The sequence below is a fragment of the Martes martes genome (genome assembly GCF_963455335.1).
Source record: "Martes martes genome assembly, chromosome: 15".
Lineage (NCBI taxonomy): Eukaryota > Metazoa > Chordata > Mammalia > Carnivora > Mustelidae > Martes > Martes martes.
The window spans coordinates 65,087,166-65,105,149 of NC_137903.1; the positions used below are offsets into that span (position 1 = coordinate 65,087,166).

Consider the following 17,984-nt stretch of genomic DNA (forward strand, 5'->3'; position numbering starts at 1 on the left):
GTGTCTAAATTTCATATTAACTTGCCCATTTACTGGGTTCCAGTATTTACACGGCACCCTATTTTTCAGCTTTTAGGCTAATTCCAGTGGGGGAAAGTGTCGACCATGTGAAGATGTGGAACCCTCCTCGCGTCTGGGCAACCGAAGTCAAGAAGGACCAGCCTTGCCACTGACGATGAGAGGAGGAGAATTTTGCTATCTGCCATTTTGATGAACCATTTTTTCCTGATCCTCGGATGGAATGTGTTCTTTCTACAGTTCACGTGAGCTGATGAGTTTGGCTGGAACACAGGAATGGACGTGCCCTAGTGTGTGGGGGAATCATTAAAAAAATAATTCCAGAAATTAGAGCACTTGCTATTTGTGGTTTTGCCTATCACGTGGCTCTGATGCCTGAAAAGCAGCCAAAAGGAAAGAAAGTACGAGGCCACGATGAGGCTTCCTGAGTACCTTGTGGTTTCAGACTTTGCCCTCGGTAGGAATTCTGGTTTTGAGCAGAGTCGCCAAGTGACCTAAACTCTCACCCAAATACAGGTAATGTGGCGTCAGGACACCTGCAGATTCTCTCCAGCCCAGTGCCCTGCCAGCGCCATGCCCTCTTCCCCCGCACTTAAAAATACGGGCCAGACCGAAAGTGTGATACTCTTTTGGCAACAGCATTAAGTAAGCCAGATGGACTTTATTTGGCAACTAAAGGGTGTGAATGCGTGTTCAGATGCCGAGGTTCCCCCGGACAATGGTTACAATATGTTGGCCCAAGCAAGCGAATGGATTTCAATGTCGGGCATTTAAAAATTCTGTGTTCAAGCAGCAATAAAGTTATGACGAGCAGACAAAAGCCATCCAACCGTCAGCTCGACCCTCCTCTCCTTCGTCGTGTTGCTGGAGGTAAGCACTGAGGGCACGTTCCGAGTGAGAGATGCAGCATTTACAATTTCGTGTTCAATTTCCTGGCTGTTTATCAGCCGAAGCAAGCCCAGCAGGCTCAATTTCGCTTCTAATCTTTCAGAGTAGCTGATGAGTGAGAGGGAAGGAAGAAGCGCCCAGCTCCTCCTCTGAGCACGCCACTGGGAGGAAATCTGGAGGTGAAAAGAGCCGCAGGCCTGTGCTACAGATCTCCGAAGTCGCTGGAAAACGTGCCATCCGACCGAAACTCTCTGCCCGAGAAGCCTTCCCTGTAACACCCCTCTTCTCTCCCAGCGAAGGAGACAAAGGGGCAGTGGCGAGAGAGGAGGACTAGCTTGCGTGTGTCTGTCTGCTTACACTGGGCGGGCTTCGATTCTCTTTGCTTTTCCTTCCTTTTGGTTTCTTTTCCTTTTTGAGCTGACATCAACTCGTATATAGGAACGTTCAGCAGGTTCCAACTGGTGACAGTTTGCTGCTGCCTGGCCACAGGAAGAATAATCATCATGTCCTGTGTGTTTTTCACTGGTCAGTGGCTCTCGGGCCAGACTCCCATCTTGGCCGTCCTCCTGCATCAGGCAGGTGAGACCCAGGGCGGGCTGGGGATCCTGAAACTCAGCCTTTCCCTGCAATGGCTGAAGCTTTGCAGTTTAGAGCCCAGAGAGAGCAGTGACAGAGCTATTTGCTCGTTTCTGTCACGGGACGTGGAAGCAGTTGCATCTGGTTAACTCAGTGCCAGCCAGCACTGGGCTAACGGAGGCGTGTTGTTCGGGTTCCTGGGGCCCCGCCGCCCTTCTGCAGCTCCGTTGCTCGTACCCTGTCTCCTGTAGATCTCCCTTATCTTCCTTTCCCTTCTATCCTCCTTCGGCCTTGGATATTTGGAAAAGGAAGATAAGGGACACACTGAAAGCAGAAAGGCGATCTGAAGGCTACCTTGACGCATGTGCAGAAGTCCCCAAGTGCGACCTCCAGAACACTCGCGGTTCTGTCCCTGGGCCTGCCCTGAACAGACCGCCAGTCACTGTGAACTGCGGGCAGGAAGAAGATGTTTGTGTAAAGTAGACTCGAGTTCGCTAGACCCAAGAAGGAAACCACCAGACTAATTTTACCTTCACTTAAACCAGACTGGAACCAAGACTCAAGAATGAAAAACCTTGTCATTAACCATCCATTCACCTCAGTGAGAGATTATGTTACAACCAGAATCGTTGTGGAATTCAAATGATTTTGATGGGATATTTAACCGAGGGGCTTAAATTAAATTGAATATTTTCTCTAGTGAACAGTCTATGGCCAAATTTCTGTTTTCATTAAATTATATGAAGCGTCATATTTTCAACTCATGTTGAACCTGCAACACATCACTAATTACATCTGGGATTTCAGTAACAAATGTTGTGACACAGCGGCCTCACGAAATGCCTGAAATGCTAAGAATCAGAACACCTCAAAGTTGTTTCCATTCTTGGCATTTAGATTAAAAAAAAAAAAAAATCTTTGCTTGACTTTTAAATCCAGTTGCTAAAAATAAAAACCGTTTCCCTGAAAAATCAAAATACCTAATCACAAATTTATTTGTTTTTTAAAGGGGAAGGACAGCAAGGAAAAAAAAAAACCTCATGGCCGAAATCAGAAATCACAAGATGCATTCATCATGTGCCCAAATGACACTCAGTTGCTACAGGAAGTCACATGCTTAGTGGGCTCTTGAGGGAGTAAGTCAGGATGTTTCCAGGACACGATTTCAGGAGAATCAGACACACAGGCTAGTCACAAAAGTCGCTTAGTTGTCCGTGTACCCTGAACCCATGACTTCAAGACTCAGCAGCTTCATGCTTCACGGCACCAACCCTTCATGTGAGGGACACAAAGACACTTATAAGAATCGTGGGTTTGTCCTTACTCAAAATTTGGGGGACTGGCTGAAAAACAAAACAAAACAAGGAGTCCTTATCCCTCAGTGAAAGGGATTCTGCGTTACTGTCAACTAGAGCAACATATAAAATATGAAAGAGAGCACAGCAGTGTATCAAGGTCAAACATCTCAAACAAGATTCCACTGTAAAGAGAACCAAATGGCTTTTACCTCCTTAAAGAGACCCCGAGTGCACCAGTCATCGCTTACGCGGAGGGATTTCTGAGCCTCTGGCCACGTCGGGTCCGCAGTAAACGACTGCGAGCGCGGGGCTGTGAGGAGACGCCCCCGGGGTGCCACGGCAAGTTGGGGGAAATGTACGTCCCGGGACGGGCACCCGTGGGGAACCCTGGGATAGTCTCCAGGACGCCCCGGGGCTGCCCGTGCCGTGAGGGATGGCAGCTTCGCTCCGGGGTCACCAGAGAGGCTTTCTGTGGAGCATTTCTTGGTTTCCATCTTGTGTTTCTGTCATGTGCATGGCTGGAGTAAAGGCCAGATCCTTTCCCGTGATTCAGTTTTGCCATTTTTAAAAGACACCATCAGCCTTGGTGACAAGGCTGGTTAAAAAAAGTGCTTCAGTTTTTCAATATTTTTTTTTTAAATAGAGGACTGAGTGATGAGGTAAATGAAGTTTGCTTTTCCTTGGATAGAGACCCTTCCTCCCACCCTTATCCCCTTCTGACCGCTGCAAAATAGCTTAGTCCAAGGAAAGGGGAGAAGACAAATGAGTCAAATAATGTCAGAATCGGCTGTTGCCAGGAAAAACACACTCTGATTCAGTTAATTTGTTCTATTAATGTCAAAGGCTGTGATTCCCAATTAACTAATCTTAAGAAGCCGTAACCGAAAATAGCTACATCAGCCCTAAAGTTAATATTTGATGAAGATTAGGATCTTCAAGTGAGACCGGGGGCCCCCAGCGAGGTGGTGGTATCTGTTTAAGATCAGCTGGCCCGACGGGAACGCGGCCGGCCGGGGGCTTCACACTGGCCTTAGCCCTTCGGAGAAGCTGAGTGGGGCGAGAGGGGAGGGGGCGAGCCAAAGACTCTGGCAATAGAAAATGTTCCACGCATCAGATCTGCGTACACTCCACGCGCTAATGACAGAAGCATCCCTACTGGGGAGTCTCTTCGGGATAGAGATGCTCCCCTAGCTCAGGTGGAACCAATTAGAGCAGGCATGTCGTTTTCAGCATTTCCAGCTCCCTCGCTGGAAGGCTCCATGTGCAGAAACCAGCACGGCCTGAGCAGCTGAGAAAAGCTGGGCCACAAGCGACTCCACCCGCCCCCCTCCTTCCTCTTCCTTTACATTGGAATGGAAAGATGTAATAATAATAATTACATTAAAAAAAAACCCAGAATGCTCCTGGTTTCCGTCCAGTTGCAAGTGCTTTCATTGTATTTGAATAGGGTTAAAGTGAAGGTATACATGCTCTGAAATGTCAAAATCATCACTTGCTAATGAAGTCGCAAATTATCCGGAAAAAAATTACGTACAGGCACATGCCGAACGGCAGAATATTTTGCCTCTAAAAGTTCAGTTATTGCCTTTGTAATATTAAAGCCCAACAGGGAGTCGGCGGGACAGGGCTTGTTCTGTCTTGTCACGTTACAAGTTTCTGGTTTCAGATAAAAGAGGAGAAAGGGCCCTTAAGAAAGTAAAGAGTTGGGAAAAAAAAAAAAATCAAACTTCCTTCTCGGAAAGCTATGGGTTGTTTTCCTGGAGATGATGGATAATGGCATTTCGACTTTTTTTTTTTTTTTTTTTTAGTTTTTAATAGAGAAAATGGAGGCAAATCACAGAGGAGAAAAAACAATATTTAAATAAACAGGACAGGGTGAAGTTTCAACAAGACCTTCCCTCCTTTTTTCTTTTTCTATCTTTGCCTCTCTTTTTCTTTCTTTCCTTCTCTTGCTTTTTTTTTTTTTCTTTCTTTTCTTTTTTTTTTTTTTTTTTGAAATCTTAAACCCCATTTCTGGCTTGCATTTGGTAGGATTCCTGTTCTGGCTTTTATTAAAAACAGACTTTGTGTGGTCAGAATTCTTCATCTAAAGCTAAACTTTAATAGGCATAAGGATCCTGACAGCGTCTCTCTTGGTCTCTCTCAGGTGACGCCCCCCCCAACCCCCCAGAGGGGTTTCCCTCCCATTGCGCTGAACTGGCACTGAAACTTGAAGGCTCAGCACAAAAACCAACTTTCCTCTTTTACACTGAAGTTTCATTTCTGTTTTACATTTGAGACTCTTTGCAAGGCCAGGGCAAGTCAGGTCTGGCTCCAAGTGGAGAATATTCTCGAAATTTTGAATAACGTGACCGGTGTCCAACACAGACACATTAAAGCCTGGTGGTTGCCCTTCTCTAGCGTGAGCTCCTGATTCCTGACTGCTGCCCGCTCGCTTCCAAGTGTGAGCTCGGAAATACCAAGGGCGACTCCATCCCGCTTAACAAACCAGCTTAGCATTCAGCAGTAGCTCTGAAGGGTACAGACAAGCCAGCTTATCCGAAACCAAGAGGCAAAGGAGCCAAGCGAGCAAACAAAGACATGCATGTTCATTCCCGAGGAAAAGCACCACCAGGTTCCTCTGGTTCCTTCTCGTAGCTAAACAGACAAAAGAGCGGATTTCAAGGCTCCTGTAGGGGACCCCAGGCCGCCCACTCTCCTGCCCTCCCCCGTGGCCTCCACACCCTCCTGGCACAACGGCAGATACAGTCCCAGCCAGTCTGAGGCTTCCTAAAACAATAATCTGATCTTGCTTGCGGTGAGGCTCAACACTGACGTTTCTTTCTTTCTTTTTCACGTGGAAGGGAAAATCACGTGGAAGGAGATTTCTCACCCCACGCCCCACCCCCCCAAACACACCAGCGATGTCAGGACACTGCTGGTCGTCACGACTGGGGGCTATGAGTGACTCCGGCGGCCAGAGGCCCGGACGCTGCTAAGCAAACTACAGCCCGAGGCCAGCTCCCCACGACAGAGGCGGCGGGAGGGCCAGGGTTAGGAGCCTGGGATTGCGGTCGGGGGCTGGGTTCTGGGGTCTGCGGGGGAGCGAAGACCAGCTCTGCTAGGGTCCGGCTGGGCAGCCTCGGGCAAGCTGTCTGCACCTCTGGGCCTCATCCGCCAAATGGACGATCCCCGTCCTTTTGGGTCGTCGCAGCAGGACACAGAGGCCGCTGGACAGCACCCAGGACGCCGCCTCGCAAGCACCGAGGGCACCGGAAGCAGCCGCCCTTGCTTTTACTGTTACTACTAGAAATCGAGCTCCGTTTCAGATAAACTGGACGCTGAACCCTACTTTCCAGGGACAAAAATGCAGGATGGAGAGGACAGATATCCTTTCTGATGAGGACCAAAGTGACGACAACCCTAGCAGCCACGGTGCCGTGGGGCCGTCAGGCCCGGCACAGGCGACGGGGAAGAGTCCCGTTGAGCTCGTCCTGCTTCACAGGCCGGGAGCCGAGTCGAAGGAGCGGGGCACGGTCTGCAGCAGACCGGCCTCCCGGCTCCTCCCGCCCTGCTCGCCCTCGGATGCCGCGGGCCGTGAGCCCCTCCGAAGCGCCCCTTCCCGCCGGCGCCCCGCCAGCCCGGAGCTCAAATGAGCGCAAGGCCCGTCCGCAGAGCAGGGGCCCAGGCGTCACGCGTGGGAGGAGCCACTCGTCCTCCGCGGTACCCGGCAGCGAGGTCTTCCTTCGTAAAGCAAGCGAATACTTTGATCGTCTGAACTGGATTTTCTAAAAAAAAATTAAACTTCCGTACCAGCTAGTTTCCTTTCCTTTTAAAATTTCTGATGTGGAGGACAAAAGCTCCTAAGTCCTTCTATTTTTGAAATGTCTGATCGTACGCCTTGTCCACACTGGCCTAGAGACGTCGGGAGGCGAGGACACGGCTCCAGCCCCGAGTCTCCCTCGCTCCCTGCTCCGCCCCGAGGCGGCCCGACGGGTCACTCGCGTGCGGGGCCGCGTCACCCGCGCGAGCGTCCGGCTCGGCCGCGGTCGGCGACCGCGCAGCCACCGTCGTGTCTGCGTTAAAACGTCTAACACGCTGCGCACTAACCAGCCTTTCTCTTACTTGGCCACGTGAAATACCTGGGCGGAGGGTTGTCGCTCAGGGGGCGAATGGCTACGCTCCTCGCGGCGAGGGTTTCCGAGAACAGCTCTGGCAGCAGAGAAGCCGAGGCCTCAGCCCCGTCCGCTCGGACCTGCCGCGGCCTGCACCGACCCCCGCGGCTGCCTCGCTCCTGTCAGGGCTCCCTGGGATCACACGGGCGGCTGCCCGGACGGCCCCCCCGGGCCCCGCTTGCTCTGTGCCGGTTGATACAGGAGGGTCTGGGCCACGTACTGGTTTTTAAACGGCGCCCGGGGCGCCACGGTTTTCCCACGAGACCCGCCGCCCGGCGAAAACCGGAAGGCGCGCGGTAGCCCGTCCGCGCGTTTCCGGCCCAAAGAAGCTCCGTCTGTTTCGCTCGAGAGAGAACCCGAGCGCCCGAGAGCGCCCCCACGCGGCGGCCGGCAGGACACTCACCTGGGGACGCTGGGCGGGGCCCTCGTGGGCCGGGAGGGCACCTGCGGGGGGGCTCCTCCGAACCAGTCGCCGCCGCCGCCGCTGCTGGGGAAGGGGGGCAGCGGGCCGGGCCTGGAGGGCACCGGGGGCGCCCCCGAGTGGGGTCCGGGCGAGGGCACGGCGGGCGCGGGTCCCCGGCCGGATGCAGGCCGGGCGAGAGGAGCGCTGGGCGTCGGCCGCCTCTGGGTGGTGGGGCTCGGAGGGGGGGACCTGAGGACAGACCAGAGCCGCGTCAGCCCGGACTCATCTGCAGACGGATCTTGTACGACTTCCGGGCTGCTCCGCACAAATCATACTTTTGATGGGGCACTTGGGGTCCGTGTCAGGAACGTTGGAAGGTATAAGGGGGGGCGGTGCCTGGCTGGGCTCCTGACCTCCGGGTGGGGGGTTGGAGCCCCAGCGTGGGTGTAGAGATGACTTAAATGAATTTTTTTCTTAAAAAGGTATAAAAGGGGTAAAGGGTGAAAAGGAAGTTCCCCTCCCCCAACCCTTCACTCTGTGGAGACGACCAGCAGCCTCCCGTGGGTCCGTTCCAGCTGTAGCCTCTGTCAGCACAATGCGGCTTGCCCACTGGAGAATACGCTCCACAACGGACACGTTTTTTCCTTTGGTGGCTACTACAACACAACGTCCTACGACTTACTTTATTAAAGCCTCCCATTAACTCGACTCTCTTCTCCTTTCAGTCCAGAACGGTCTTCCCCGGCCGAGGCCTGTGTGACAGCCCGTGGGAAGGACCTGTGCTGCTCGTTTCTGAAGGGATCGCTGGACCTTCCCTTCCACTCCTGGACATAAATACCTTTTCTCCTCTTTATTCCTTGGGCTCAGGTGGGCTTAGGGAAGCACACTCAGAAAATGGTACCGGACGAGCCCGGCAGGCCTGGGGGCACAGGCCGTTCTCCTACCTGCGGGAATGCTGGATCCAGGAGTCATCCACGGGGGGCGGCGCGGGGGTGAACGTGGTGGCCGTGTTGATGTCGCCGATGATCACAAGGGCTTCCTTGAGGGCTTGGTACATTCGAAGCATCTCGTCCCGGCGCTGAGCCTGCTCTGCGGACTCCTCCATCAGCGTGTTCTGGTCCTCGGAGGAGTACAGCTGGGCGAGGAGCTCGGAGTTTATGAAATCTTTAACCTGCCGGGTCACCACAGAAAGTAAGAACGGGAACACAGGAGCGGTCAGATGGCATAAACCGGCCCAGGGCCTGCGGACCAAGTCCACAGCGGTCCCCTCGGGGGAAAGGTGCCTGACGTACAAGAGGGACGCAGTGTCCACGTCTGCTACGCTTATCTTCTTCACTTCCTCCCTCCCCATCCTCCGCACCAGGGCAGGAGCGCTCCTGCCCTGCCTCACGGTCGTGGACTGAAAGAAACCTTGATTAGCTGGAAGAGGACTAAACCCTGCCGTCCCCAGCACAGGCCTGCTGGCTCTGCCGGCATTTCCTCATTGCTGTCTGAGGCTGCTTGGCCCAGAGGTGAGGGCAGGTACCTGCACGTAAGCAGCAGTATTTTCAGCACAAAACAAGGATTTAAGGAAACCTAGGTAATAACCCAGGTTATCCAGCCCTTGGTATTCCCAATTCTTTACTTCGCTTTTACCAAAATCACTGGGATACTATTAAGATCCTGGGTTTCAAGGTCAACTCAAAAGTGGAATGAGGGACGCCTGGGTGGCTCAGTTGCTTAAGCAGCTGCCTTCGGCTCAGGTCATGATCCCAGCATCCTGGGATGGAGTCCCACATCGGGCTCCTTGCTCAGCAGGGAGCCTGCTTCTCCCTCTGCCTCTGCCTGCCACTCTGTCTCTCTGTCTGTGCTCTCTCTCTCTCTCTCTGACAAATAAATAAATAAATAAATCTTTAAAAAAAAAAGTGGAATGAGCACAATAAGTGAATTTTTATTAAAGACAGAAACTTATATAATCATGCAAGTTGATTTACAACCCCCCCCAAAACGGGGGGGATATACTCTCAACTTTCTAGAAGTTTACAATAGAACTACTTAACAGTAACGAGGACTGACATGAGTTTCCAAAGTTAACAGATACATGAAAACAGACTGAAGTAGGAACAAGGTGTGGGAGTCTTAGGGGAAGGGCAGTCTGTAGAAGGATGAGAAGGGAGAGGATTCACACATTGCACAGCACGGAGGGAGGAAGTACCAGCCACCGTATCTCATCAAATCGAAGATACCAGGAATTTTAACCCACACCATTTTATAAGCCACCAAGAAAGAGAAAACACCATTAATTAAACTATGACAGAATGCCAAGATGCCCTTGAGTGGGACAGGCTTCTTCATGGCAGAACTATTCAATGTGAAACAAGTGAACGTGGGAATCAATGAAAGACGGTGTGTCCCACATACGTTTGCAAATTATCTGACCGGATTCTCATCATGTCCGTATGCAATCTGTTACAATCTCGGTTTTACAGAGGAAGAAACTGAAGTTCAGAGTGTTCAGTAACTTGCCAAAGTCACATAACATTAAGGTGAACCCCAAGTCTTTGGGCTCAAAGTCTAGTGCTCTTTCCCTTACCTCCTTACCCCACTTTGATTGAGTGCTCAAGCAAAGACATGCTTATGTCTGAGCGTCATGACTGTCGAGTGGTATTCCAAGAATGCTGGTTAACTTAGCCTACAAAAATAAACCAACTTGGATTGTTCAGTTTCTCTGTTAAATGAGACTCATACTTATCTAGAGTCACTGGCTCTTTCTAAGAAAGACCAAAGGGCAGCATATTTAATTGTCACAAATTCAGGCAGATAGCGGCACAGCTGTGAGAGGCTCAGAATCCCTGGGTTGTAGTGAACTATGTAACCAAGAGATGACAAGAGTCAAAAACACATAGCTTTATTATTTGTTAAAGGTATCACACTAAGTGAATAATTCTACTGATCAGGAAATTCAGCTAAATCACAGCTTCGCTGTGGTGCAATAAGTATTCTCTCCACATCGTGCAAACCAAGAGTGATTCAAATGTGGAAGTGATCTAGAAGACAAGACGTATCTGGGCAACTGTCTAGTAGGGTGGAAGGTTGGTGTGTGATCACTGCGGAAGGTACGTTTGGCCAGGTAACTTGAGGCCAGATGGGAAAGCCTCGAATGCCAAGGAAAACTGTTTGAACTTCAGCCACTTGGCAGCGGGAAGCCATGCAAGACTTAAGGAAGTAAGCGAAACGATAAAAGAGAGTTTTAAGAAAAGTAATCCGTCTGTGATTGGAAAAGAATTTGCAGGGGTGGTAGCAGAGAGTAAGAAATGTGATGGAAGACCACTTTAGCTCATTGCTCAGATGGTGGGGCCTTCGTCTGGTGAGGCTGGAGGGGAACAGAGAAGACGGGCACAGACCAGTTACCCTGAGGAGGAAACCCAGGTGGGCGCGGTGATGTTCTGATGTGAAAAGGCAGGAGCAAAAGGAACAAGGACACTTCAGGCACGGAGGACGGCGAGTCGGGGCACAGAAAATCAAGTCGGGAAGGAAAGTCAAAGACAGTACATTTGGCTTAAGGATTATTTCAACCCCCCGCCCCACCCCCTGCCTTTTTTGAGATTTAGTCACTTTTAAAACACACTTGCAGGTATCCAAGGAGTCAGGGACATTCGCGTGCATCCTCCGCCGCTGAGCGTGCGCCTGCACTCAGATAGATGATGCGACGCAAAACTCAAAACCAGACAGTTTTCCTGGCACTGAACAGCAGTTGGGCTAAGCTAGCTTGAAGCTTTACATCGAGCTGGAGTATCACTTAGAATCTATTAAACACAATTTTAAAAGAAGATCCTTCCAAGAATAGATTTAAAGCAGATCTGAATTAAGAAGCAACTGTCAAACCAAGCACGAAATATAATAATAAGGGCTTGTTTCAGCATTCTGATCAAAGATCTGCCTTGAATCACCTCTTCCACATCAGCACACGGCACACTAAAACTTGCCTACCATCCTGAAGATTTGGCAACGTTCTGACTTAATAGGAGGATCACTACTAGCACGGGGGAAAGTGGCAGGACGGCGCAGTGGGTAAGAGCGCACGCTCTGCCATCAGACCGCTCTGCATCTGAGTCCAAGCGCCCGCACTTCACTGTTCTTGAGCGGGCAACCACCTCTTCCCGTCTCAGGCTCCTGATCTGTAAAATGGGACCAGCAGTAGCGGCTGTCTCGAGCCGCTGTGAGGCTCGAGTGCTAGAATGATTGTAAATTGCTTCGCGCAATGCCTAGCATCTCGTTGGCGCTCTGCAAGCCGAAGCTGTTCTTTCGGAAGCGCGGGGATGAAACTGGCATGAGCTACTTCGAGGGAGAAGAACAAATAGAAAGCCATCGCAGTCGTACAGGCATCGGGAGACACAGTTCAATACAGAGCGGGGGTTAACGTTTTATTTTGCTTTGAAAAAAAATTTTATTCAGACTCTTCTCCTGCTCGCCTCGCCTTGGGATCCCACAACCGGAACAAAGGGTAGGGGGGAGTCAGGGAGTTTCCAGACACTTCAGGGACTTTCTGGTGCAAATACGTAAATCAAGGATCCTGCACGACCGACAGTCGAGGCCTTGGAGGTGATGGCGTTTAGAATACACCTCACAGGACCCGACATAAACGAATTATACTTGGATGTGAGACTTGAAATAATATTTATGCTTTTAATTATAACACCTTATAACCTACACATCTTGGTATGGTTCACGAAAAAATTCTCATACACAGAACCTCATTCCAGCTCAGACTCTACTGGCTGGATAAACAGGCATGACCGCACCATGTCGTGCTGCTCAGTGTAAAGGAATGTGAGGTCATTAAAAACGTTCCGCATGTTTTCCTCTCTTTCTTACTTTAACCCTTCTCTAGCAACCTGCAGTGCTTCTGGATCTGAAGCCTTCTTTGTCTTCATAATTAAGACCATTTTAAAGCCTTCACAAACAGAAGGGACATTCCTCGAATTTTCACACAATTCTGTTACTAAGGAGACCATTGCCTTAAAATCTCTGTTTCTAGACAGAAGGGAGTCTGCAACACGGGGCTCGCTCGCACTCACGTGAATACATGTATAAAAAATGCGGCTGAGCAGTTTAAACTGGCCTAGTTTGGGAAAGGGGCTTGGTTAGAAGCTTGTGGTTCTCTGAGATTCACAATTCTTTCATGTCTGCCCTCGCATCCTTTCCACTTCTCGGGGACTTGTTTCTGCTAAAGGACGGTGACGTTTTCCTTCTTGAAAAAGTGACATCCTTTGCCTCACACACCTAACGTCAAGCCAAAGAAGTTAGACACCAAACAGCACCCACCATATGACTGCAGAGTTCAAGACCAGTCGGAGCTGACACAGGCTGTGCTACGAGAAACCAGAAGCGGTTCCCTTTGGGGGGACTGACGGGCGTGGGGAGGCCGCGGGGCGGGGAGCGGGGGAGGGCGGCGGGCTTCTGGATCCTGGTCCCGATCTGTTTCTTGAGCAGATGCTGAATTCTTGACCCGCGGAAACAAATCAGTGCCCTGGTATTTAAGCTACACTTTCCCCTCAAATAATGAACATTTGAAATAACGTTCGACTTCAAAACACATGAAAGTTACAGGGAGTTTTGAAACTAGGGCACGTGTTACTAATTTTCCAGCAGAGTGCCACTGGCCAAGGAGAGTCAACGTGGAGCTCTGGGGGTCCGGGGGTGCGGGGGTCCAGGAGTGCGGGGGTCCAGCGGCAGCGCGCACTCCAAGTGTGAAATGCCTCTGGGCTTCATATCGGATTCTTAGAAATTTCATAAAAACTTTACATTCTATTTTGTATTACCTGAACTTGTTTGAGTTACTAGTTAAGATTTAAAACCTTGTTTCTCATATTCAAACAAACCCTAATTAAATCTTTGCCTAAATGAGCCTTCTGGGAAGACACACAGGCCCGTGCTCTGGGCAGAGCAGCCCCGAGTCTGAGGGGGCTGCGCTCGCCCACCTTGCCCTATGCGCCACCTGACCCAGGATGACAAGATCTGGGTTTTCGTCTTGACTCTGCCAGCCCCAGCTGTGTGACCCCGGGCAAGTCACCTAACCTCTCGGAGACTCTGTTCCTTCATTTAGAATCTGGGCAAAGGCATGCGTGCCTCGGGGATGGCTGTCCCAGGCGAGCCACCACGGACCCCTGAGGTGCTGTGCCACACAGACGTGCACAGTAAAGCTGGGGTCCCTCTCCCGATCTCGCACAGAGAATATTCCGGGGCGGGGGGAATGGGGGAGCTGCAGACTGTGCTCGCCCTGGGGGGCGAGGCGTGTGTGAACGTGGAAGTCCTGGACAGAGCCCCGCCGCTTCGACGGCAGCGTGTCCCAAGTGACCGGCTGTCATAAACTTGCCATCTCTGTGTGTCACAAACGTGCCGTCTCTCTGTGCCGCTGCTCCCCGCGAGCTTAAGCGCTCCAACAGCTGCGGTGCTTCAGCAGACAAAGGCTTACAGTATGTCTGAGCGAGGCATTTACTGCCGGCCTTAAACTTCTTAAATAATTCCATATGGAGGCTTGAGTGGCAGAACACTTAATGTAAACTTTCAAAGGAAACTGCCCCCCAAATTCTGAACTTTACCAAAGTTGGCTGAAACATACTCTTTTTCAGAAGGCGGGGCAGCCAGGCCCATTTCCAAGAGGAAAGGCCACGGGGCGGCCTTTGACGGTGACTTGTCCACCGACCGAGGACCCCGTGCCAGGCGCTCGGTGGTGCCGGACACCAGTGTCCACCCAGAGCTGTCCGCAGGAGCAGCAGGTTACAGGGCTGGGATTCAGAGCGAGGAGGCCGCGCTTGCTCCGTTCATGATTCTGCGATGAATTCTCCACCTTGAAGATCTTAACGTCGAACACGCCATCGACACGTTTGCAAGACACGGGGCTGGGGGTTCCGGCGTGGCGGGTCCTCGTGCTCCACGGGGCCTTTGTGGAGCAGACACGAGGGGCTCAGACGTTCTGTCCAATAAGGTGCCCTGAGCATACGGCCTTTAGAGGAGCAGGTCATGCTTCTACGTGCATGTCATTGTCGCATCTTTACGTTTACATGTCTCGTAAAAAAAAGCAGACAAAATGATACTCCAGGGAAAGTGCTCATCTGAGATACGTGGGACTATTTTCTGACAGATACAAAAAGTTTAATTTCAAAACAACGATAACCATCATTCTGCGAGAATCCAGCATTACGTGATGGTTCTGTTTTCCCCATTCCTGTGAGTCCTGGCGTCGAGGTCTTCTTTCTCATTCTTCTCCTGCAAGACAGCTTGCAGAGCCCCACGGCCACGGAGAGGTGGGGGCTCAGCCACTTCCTTCACGCGACGCGCACACCGGCGAGGGAGAGGCCGTTACCCCCATGTCTCTCTGGCATGTGTGCGGGCGGGTCTCTTGAGAAGGTGAAAGTACGATGGATTTGTAAGAGGGGCTTTTTCTTCTCTTTCCTTTTAACTAATTAGTGTCAGGCGACTCCTCACACGATAGACAGTAAGTGCTGTTTTGGGCGGATGATTTACTGTGGTGCAGAGCAGCGCCGTGTTGAACGGGTGGCCGCACGAACGACTTGCGATAAAACAGCGAGAAGATAAATGATGCTTAATCAGGAAAATGTCTAAATAAGGAAGTGCCTGGATATACCACAGCAAAACAACCGGAACCCATTTAAGCAAAATTAGGAGGGTAATTTTAAAAATACACAGACTATTTGTTTAGTCCTCTGTATTTTGCAAAAAGGCACAGAGCCACATTTATTCCACGCTCTGACAATTCAGCCAGTCGGCGCAGTGTTCTGATCATAAGAACATGACTGACTTCCACTCAGAGGGGCCAGATAATTTGCTTCCGGTCACACAGCAGGCCGTGGACTGAGCTGAAGAACAGAATTCGTGGCTTCCAAACTTCCAGTATATTGCTTCCTTACCGCTGATACCTCAAAGCATCCCAACAACCTTGTCTGATTATGCAAAAATGTGCAAGAGAATAGGATTAAAAACCACGGGTGCTTAGAGGTTCAAGAACGGTTTCCTTCAAGGGTTTCTTCACGGAAACCTTTCTTCAAGGAATGAACACACCATGAACCGCAAATACAATGTCAAGTTTACAAACACAGTTTTGAAAGAAATCTTGAACTATGAGTCAAGGTTCTTTCCAGTTCTGAAACAGGTAGGCAGCCACATTGGTTTCTTACCCGTTTATTCTTCCTAGAATTCCCGTATACACCACCTTCTGAAATAAATCCCTACGCCAGGTACCTTTTCCGTGATTCGTATTTTACTTATGGAGGAAATGGAGGCAAAGAAGTGAACGGGTTTGTCCTGAGGTCAACAGACTCTAGAGCAGAACCAGACAAGAGCAGAGGTCTCCCCCGGATTCCGGCGTGTCCAGTACGTTTGTCTGCTCATCTGTGTGTGCTACAAGCAAGTGCTCATAATGTATCACTGACGTAAATAAAAAGGCGTCCCGAGATGACAGCTAGACCGAAAATATTGCTGTCTCCTTTTCAAGAGTCAGAAGAGCTGGTTATAAAACACCGCATTATGGCCTCTTATCTAAAAGCAAGTTTCTCAAATAACTTGATATTATTTGCACTTTAATACAGTAGCCACCAAAAGACCCGAACCAGATCGCGTAACTTAAGAATCCTGTCCTGACTACTGTAAAGGAACCACGAAGAGGGAGGGATTCCACATGCTCCCGATCAACTGCGGGCTCGTCTAACTGGGGCTTGAAGATGTGCGGCATCACACCCCAGCCGCAGAAAGGAGGAGTGGCCTGACTCTGGATCCAAGGGCAGAGGGCGAAAAGCCATTTCGCAGGCTAAAATAGCATTCCATGGCTTTTAGAAGGTGAAAATAATCAAATCAACATATTTTCTATGTGTTTGTCTGTAGAAAAGAATAAATATTTTTGGCTTTGAATCTCAAAGTCTAGGAGCCACGCATCTGACTTTATTGCCGGCTTTGCAATGAACTCGCACCGTGACCACAGCTCAGCATTTCTGCTCCGCTTCCCTGGGAGCAAAGGTGACAGGGAACCCCCCAGAGCAGACAGGCGACAGGGAACCCCACAGTTCTGTGCCTGTAAGCCCCATGTTGGGTTTCCAAAATTCTCTTTCCCTGGTCAGTCACTGACCACTAGTAATAGAAAATGAGGAACCTGGGCCGTGGGTATTTCAGCCACCCAGACGAGACCACAAAGAAACTGATGGGAGTATGAGCACTTTCCGCACTGAGATGGGTCGGAAGTTAAAGTGAGACCGCTGATCCTCACTTACATTATTGATCATAAGGTGCATTATTGTTTTTGGAATCAGATCTCGGATGCATTTGTTGATGATGGACATGTAGGAGTCCACGAGGTTGCGGATGGTCTCCACTTGTCTCTCCAACTGTGGGTCCATGGAAAAGTTCTCTGCTTGGCCATTCTCGTCATTTTCAGTCTAATGGAAAGGAAAGAACACACGGGTTATTTCACGTTCCTTCCAAAGAACAAAATATCGTGTGTTATCAGATGATCACCTCCTGATCACTCTACCTGGGAGTTCTATTACTAGATGGTGAACAACTTTATCTTCAACATACCCATTAATTCTGAAAAGAGATCAGAACCACGCAGTTATTCCTCTACTTTTAGCGATCCACACCCCAGGAAAAGCACCCCCTCTGAGTGAATGCTGAGATGACTAGCCAGATAAACCGTGCACCTAACAACGTACTTCTAGAGAACAATGTAATCCTCAGCCATTTGCAAACTGGCGAACGAACTGAATCAAGCGAATGATGCAGATGTAAACCTCTGGGATTCTACAGATTAGAAATAACCTTGTTGTTGTTCTGGAACCCCTAGGTCTGTTCTGGAATGGATCAGCATTTGGATGCGCCCAGGTTTTAAAACTAAATCTCCTAGGCCTGGCCTGGAGCCAAAATAAGAGATAGAGGGAATAATTCATCTTTCCATGCACTTGCTGGAATTTGTTCTGTAAATTCATGCTTCTGTCATCACTACTAAAGGCTGGCTCCATTGTGGAAAACTTACAATTTTAATTTCCAACTTGTTATTCTTTGAATAAAACAGAACACATCTATACACAAAGAATTTATTTGTGCAACATGAGAGAAGCATCTGTTTTCTATACTTTGGGACTTGAGTTAATTAATTTTGGCTTATCCACCAGAGGCTGGGCTGGAATGGCATCTTCGTCATTAAGGGCTGACCTATTGGCTTGGCATTGAAATCAATTTAGAACAAATGGTCTCCATTTCAAGTCAGGTTGAACCATCTAAGCCCCAGAACATGATACAAATATTGTTAGTGGTCTGGCTACTTTCTAACATTTGGAAAGATTTAATTACAAATGCAAAAAAAAGGGGGGGGGATAATTTATTGCTTCCATTGTAGACATGAAGTACTTTTCCTTGGAAATGTACATACTTTGATCTGCCAGGTTTTCAATCATTCTATCAGTTTTAGGCAAAGCCCTGTGTTTAAACAGATCTATAAATGGCAAACTTTTCCTTTGAATCAATACGCATGTGTGAAAGGCGTATTTGTAGGCCTCCAAAGTCAACGATAACAAAGAGAGAAATAGGTCCTAATCATTTACATAGGCTTCTCTTGCTCAGGAATATCCAATCATTTTTAAAAATATTAAAATAGGG

At 49.7% G+C, this 17,984-nt stretch overlaps 1 protein-coding gene across 3 annotated transcripts in view; it reads right to left on the bottom strand.

The window, feature by feature from the left end:
- The window catches only part of DNM3 (dynamin 3), a gene marked incomplete at its 3' end in the record, with an annotated part of 535,603 nt that overhangs the window by 19,492 nt on the left and 498,127 nt on the right, over positions 1-17,984 (bottom strand). For all 3 annotated transcript variants that reach the window (XM_080824220.1, XM_080824222.1, XM_080824221.1), the window contains 3 exons: positions 16,601-16,765; positions 8,282-8,508; positions 7,338-7,586 (listed from right to left, as the gene is read on the bottom strand). In XM_080824220.1, coding sequence (XP_080680346.1) covers positions 7,338-7,586; positions 8,282-8,508; positions 16,601-16,765 — 641 coding nt within the window. The remainder of the gene's footprint in view (positions 1-7,337; positions 7,587-8,281; positions 8,509-16,600; positions 16,766-17,984) is intronic.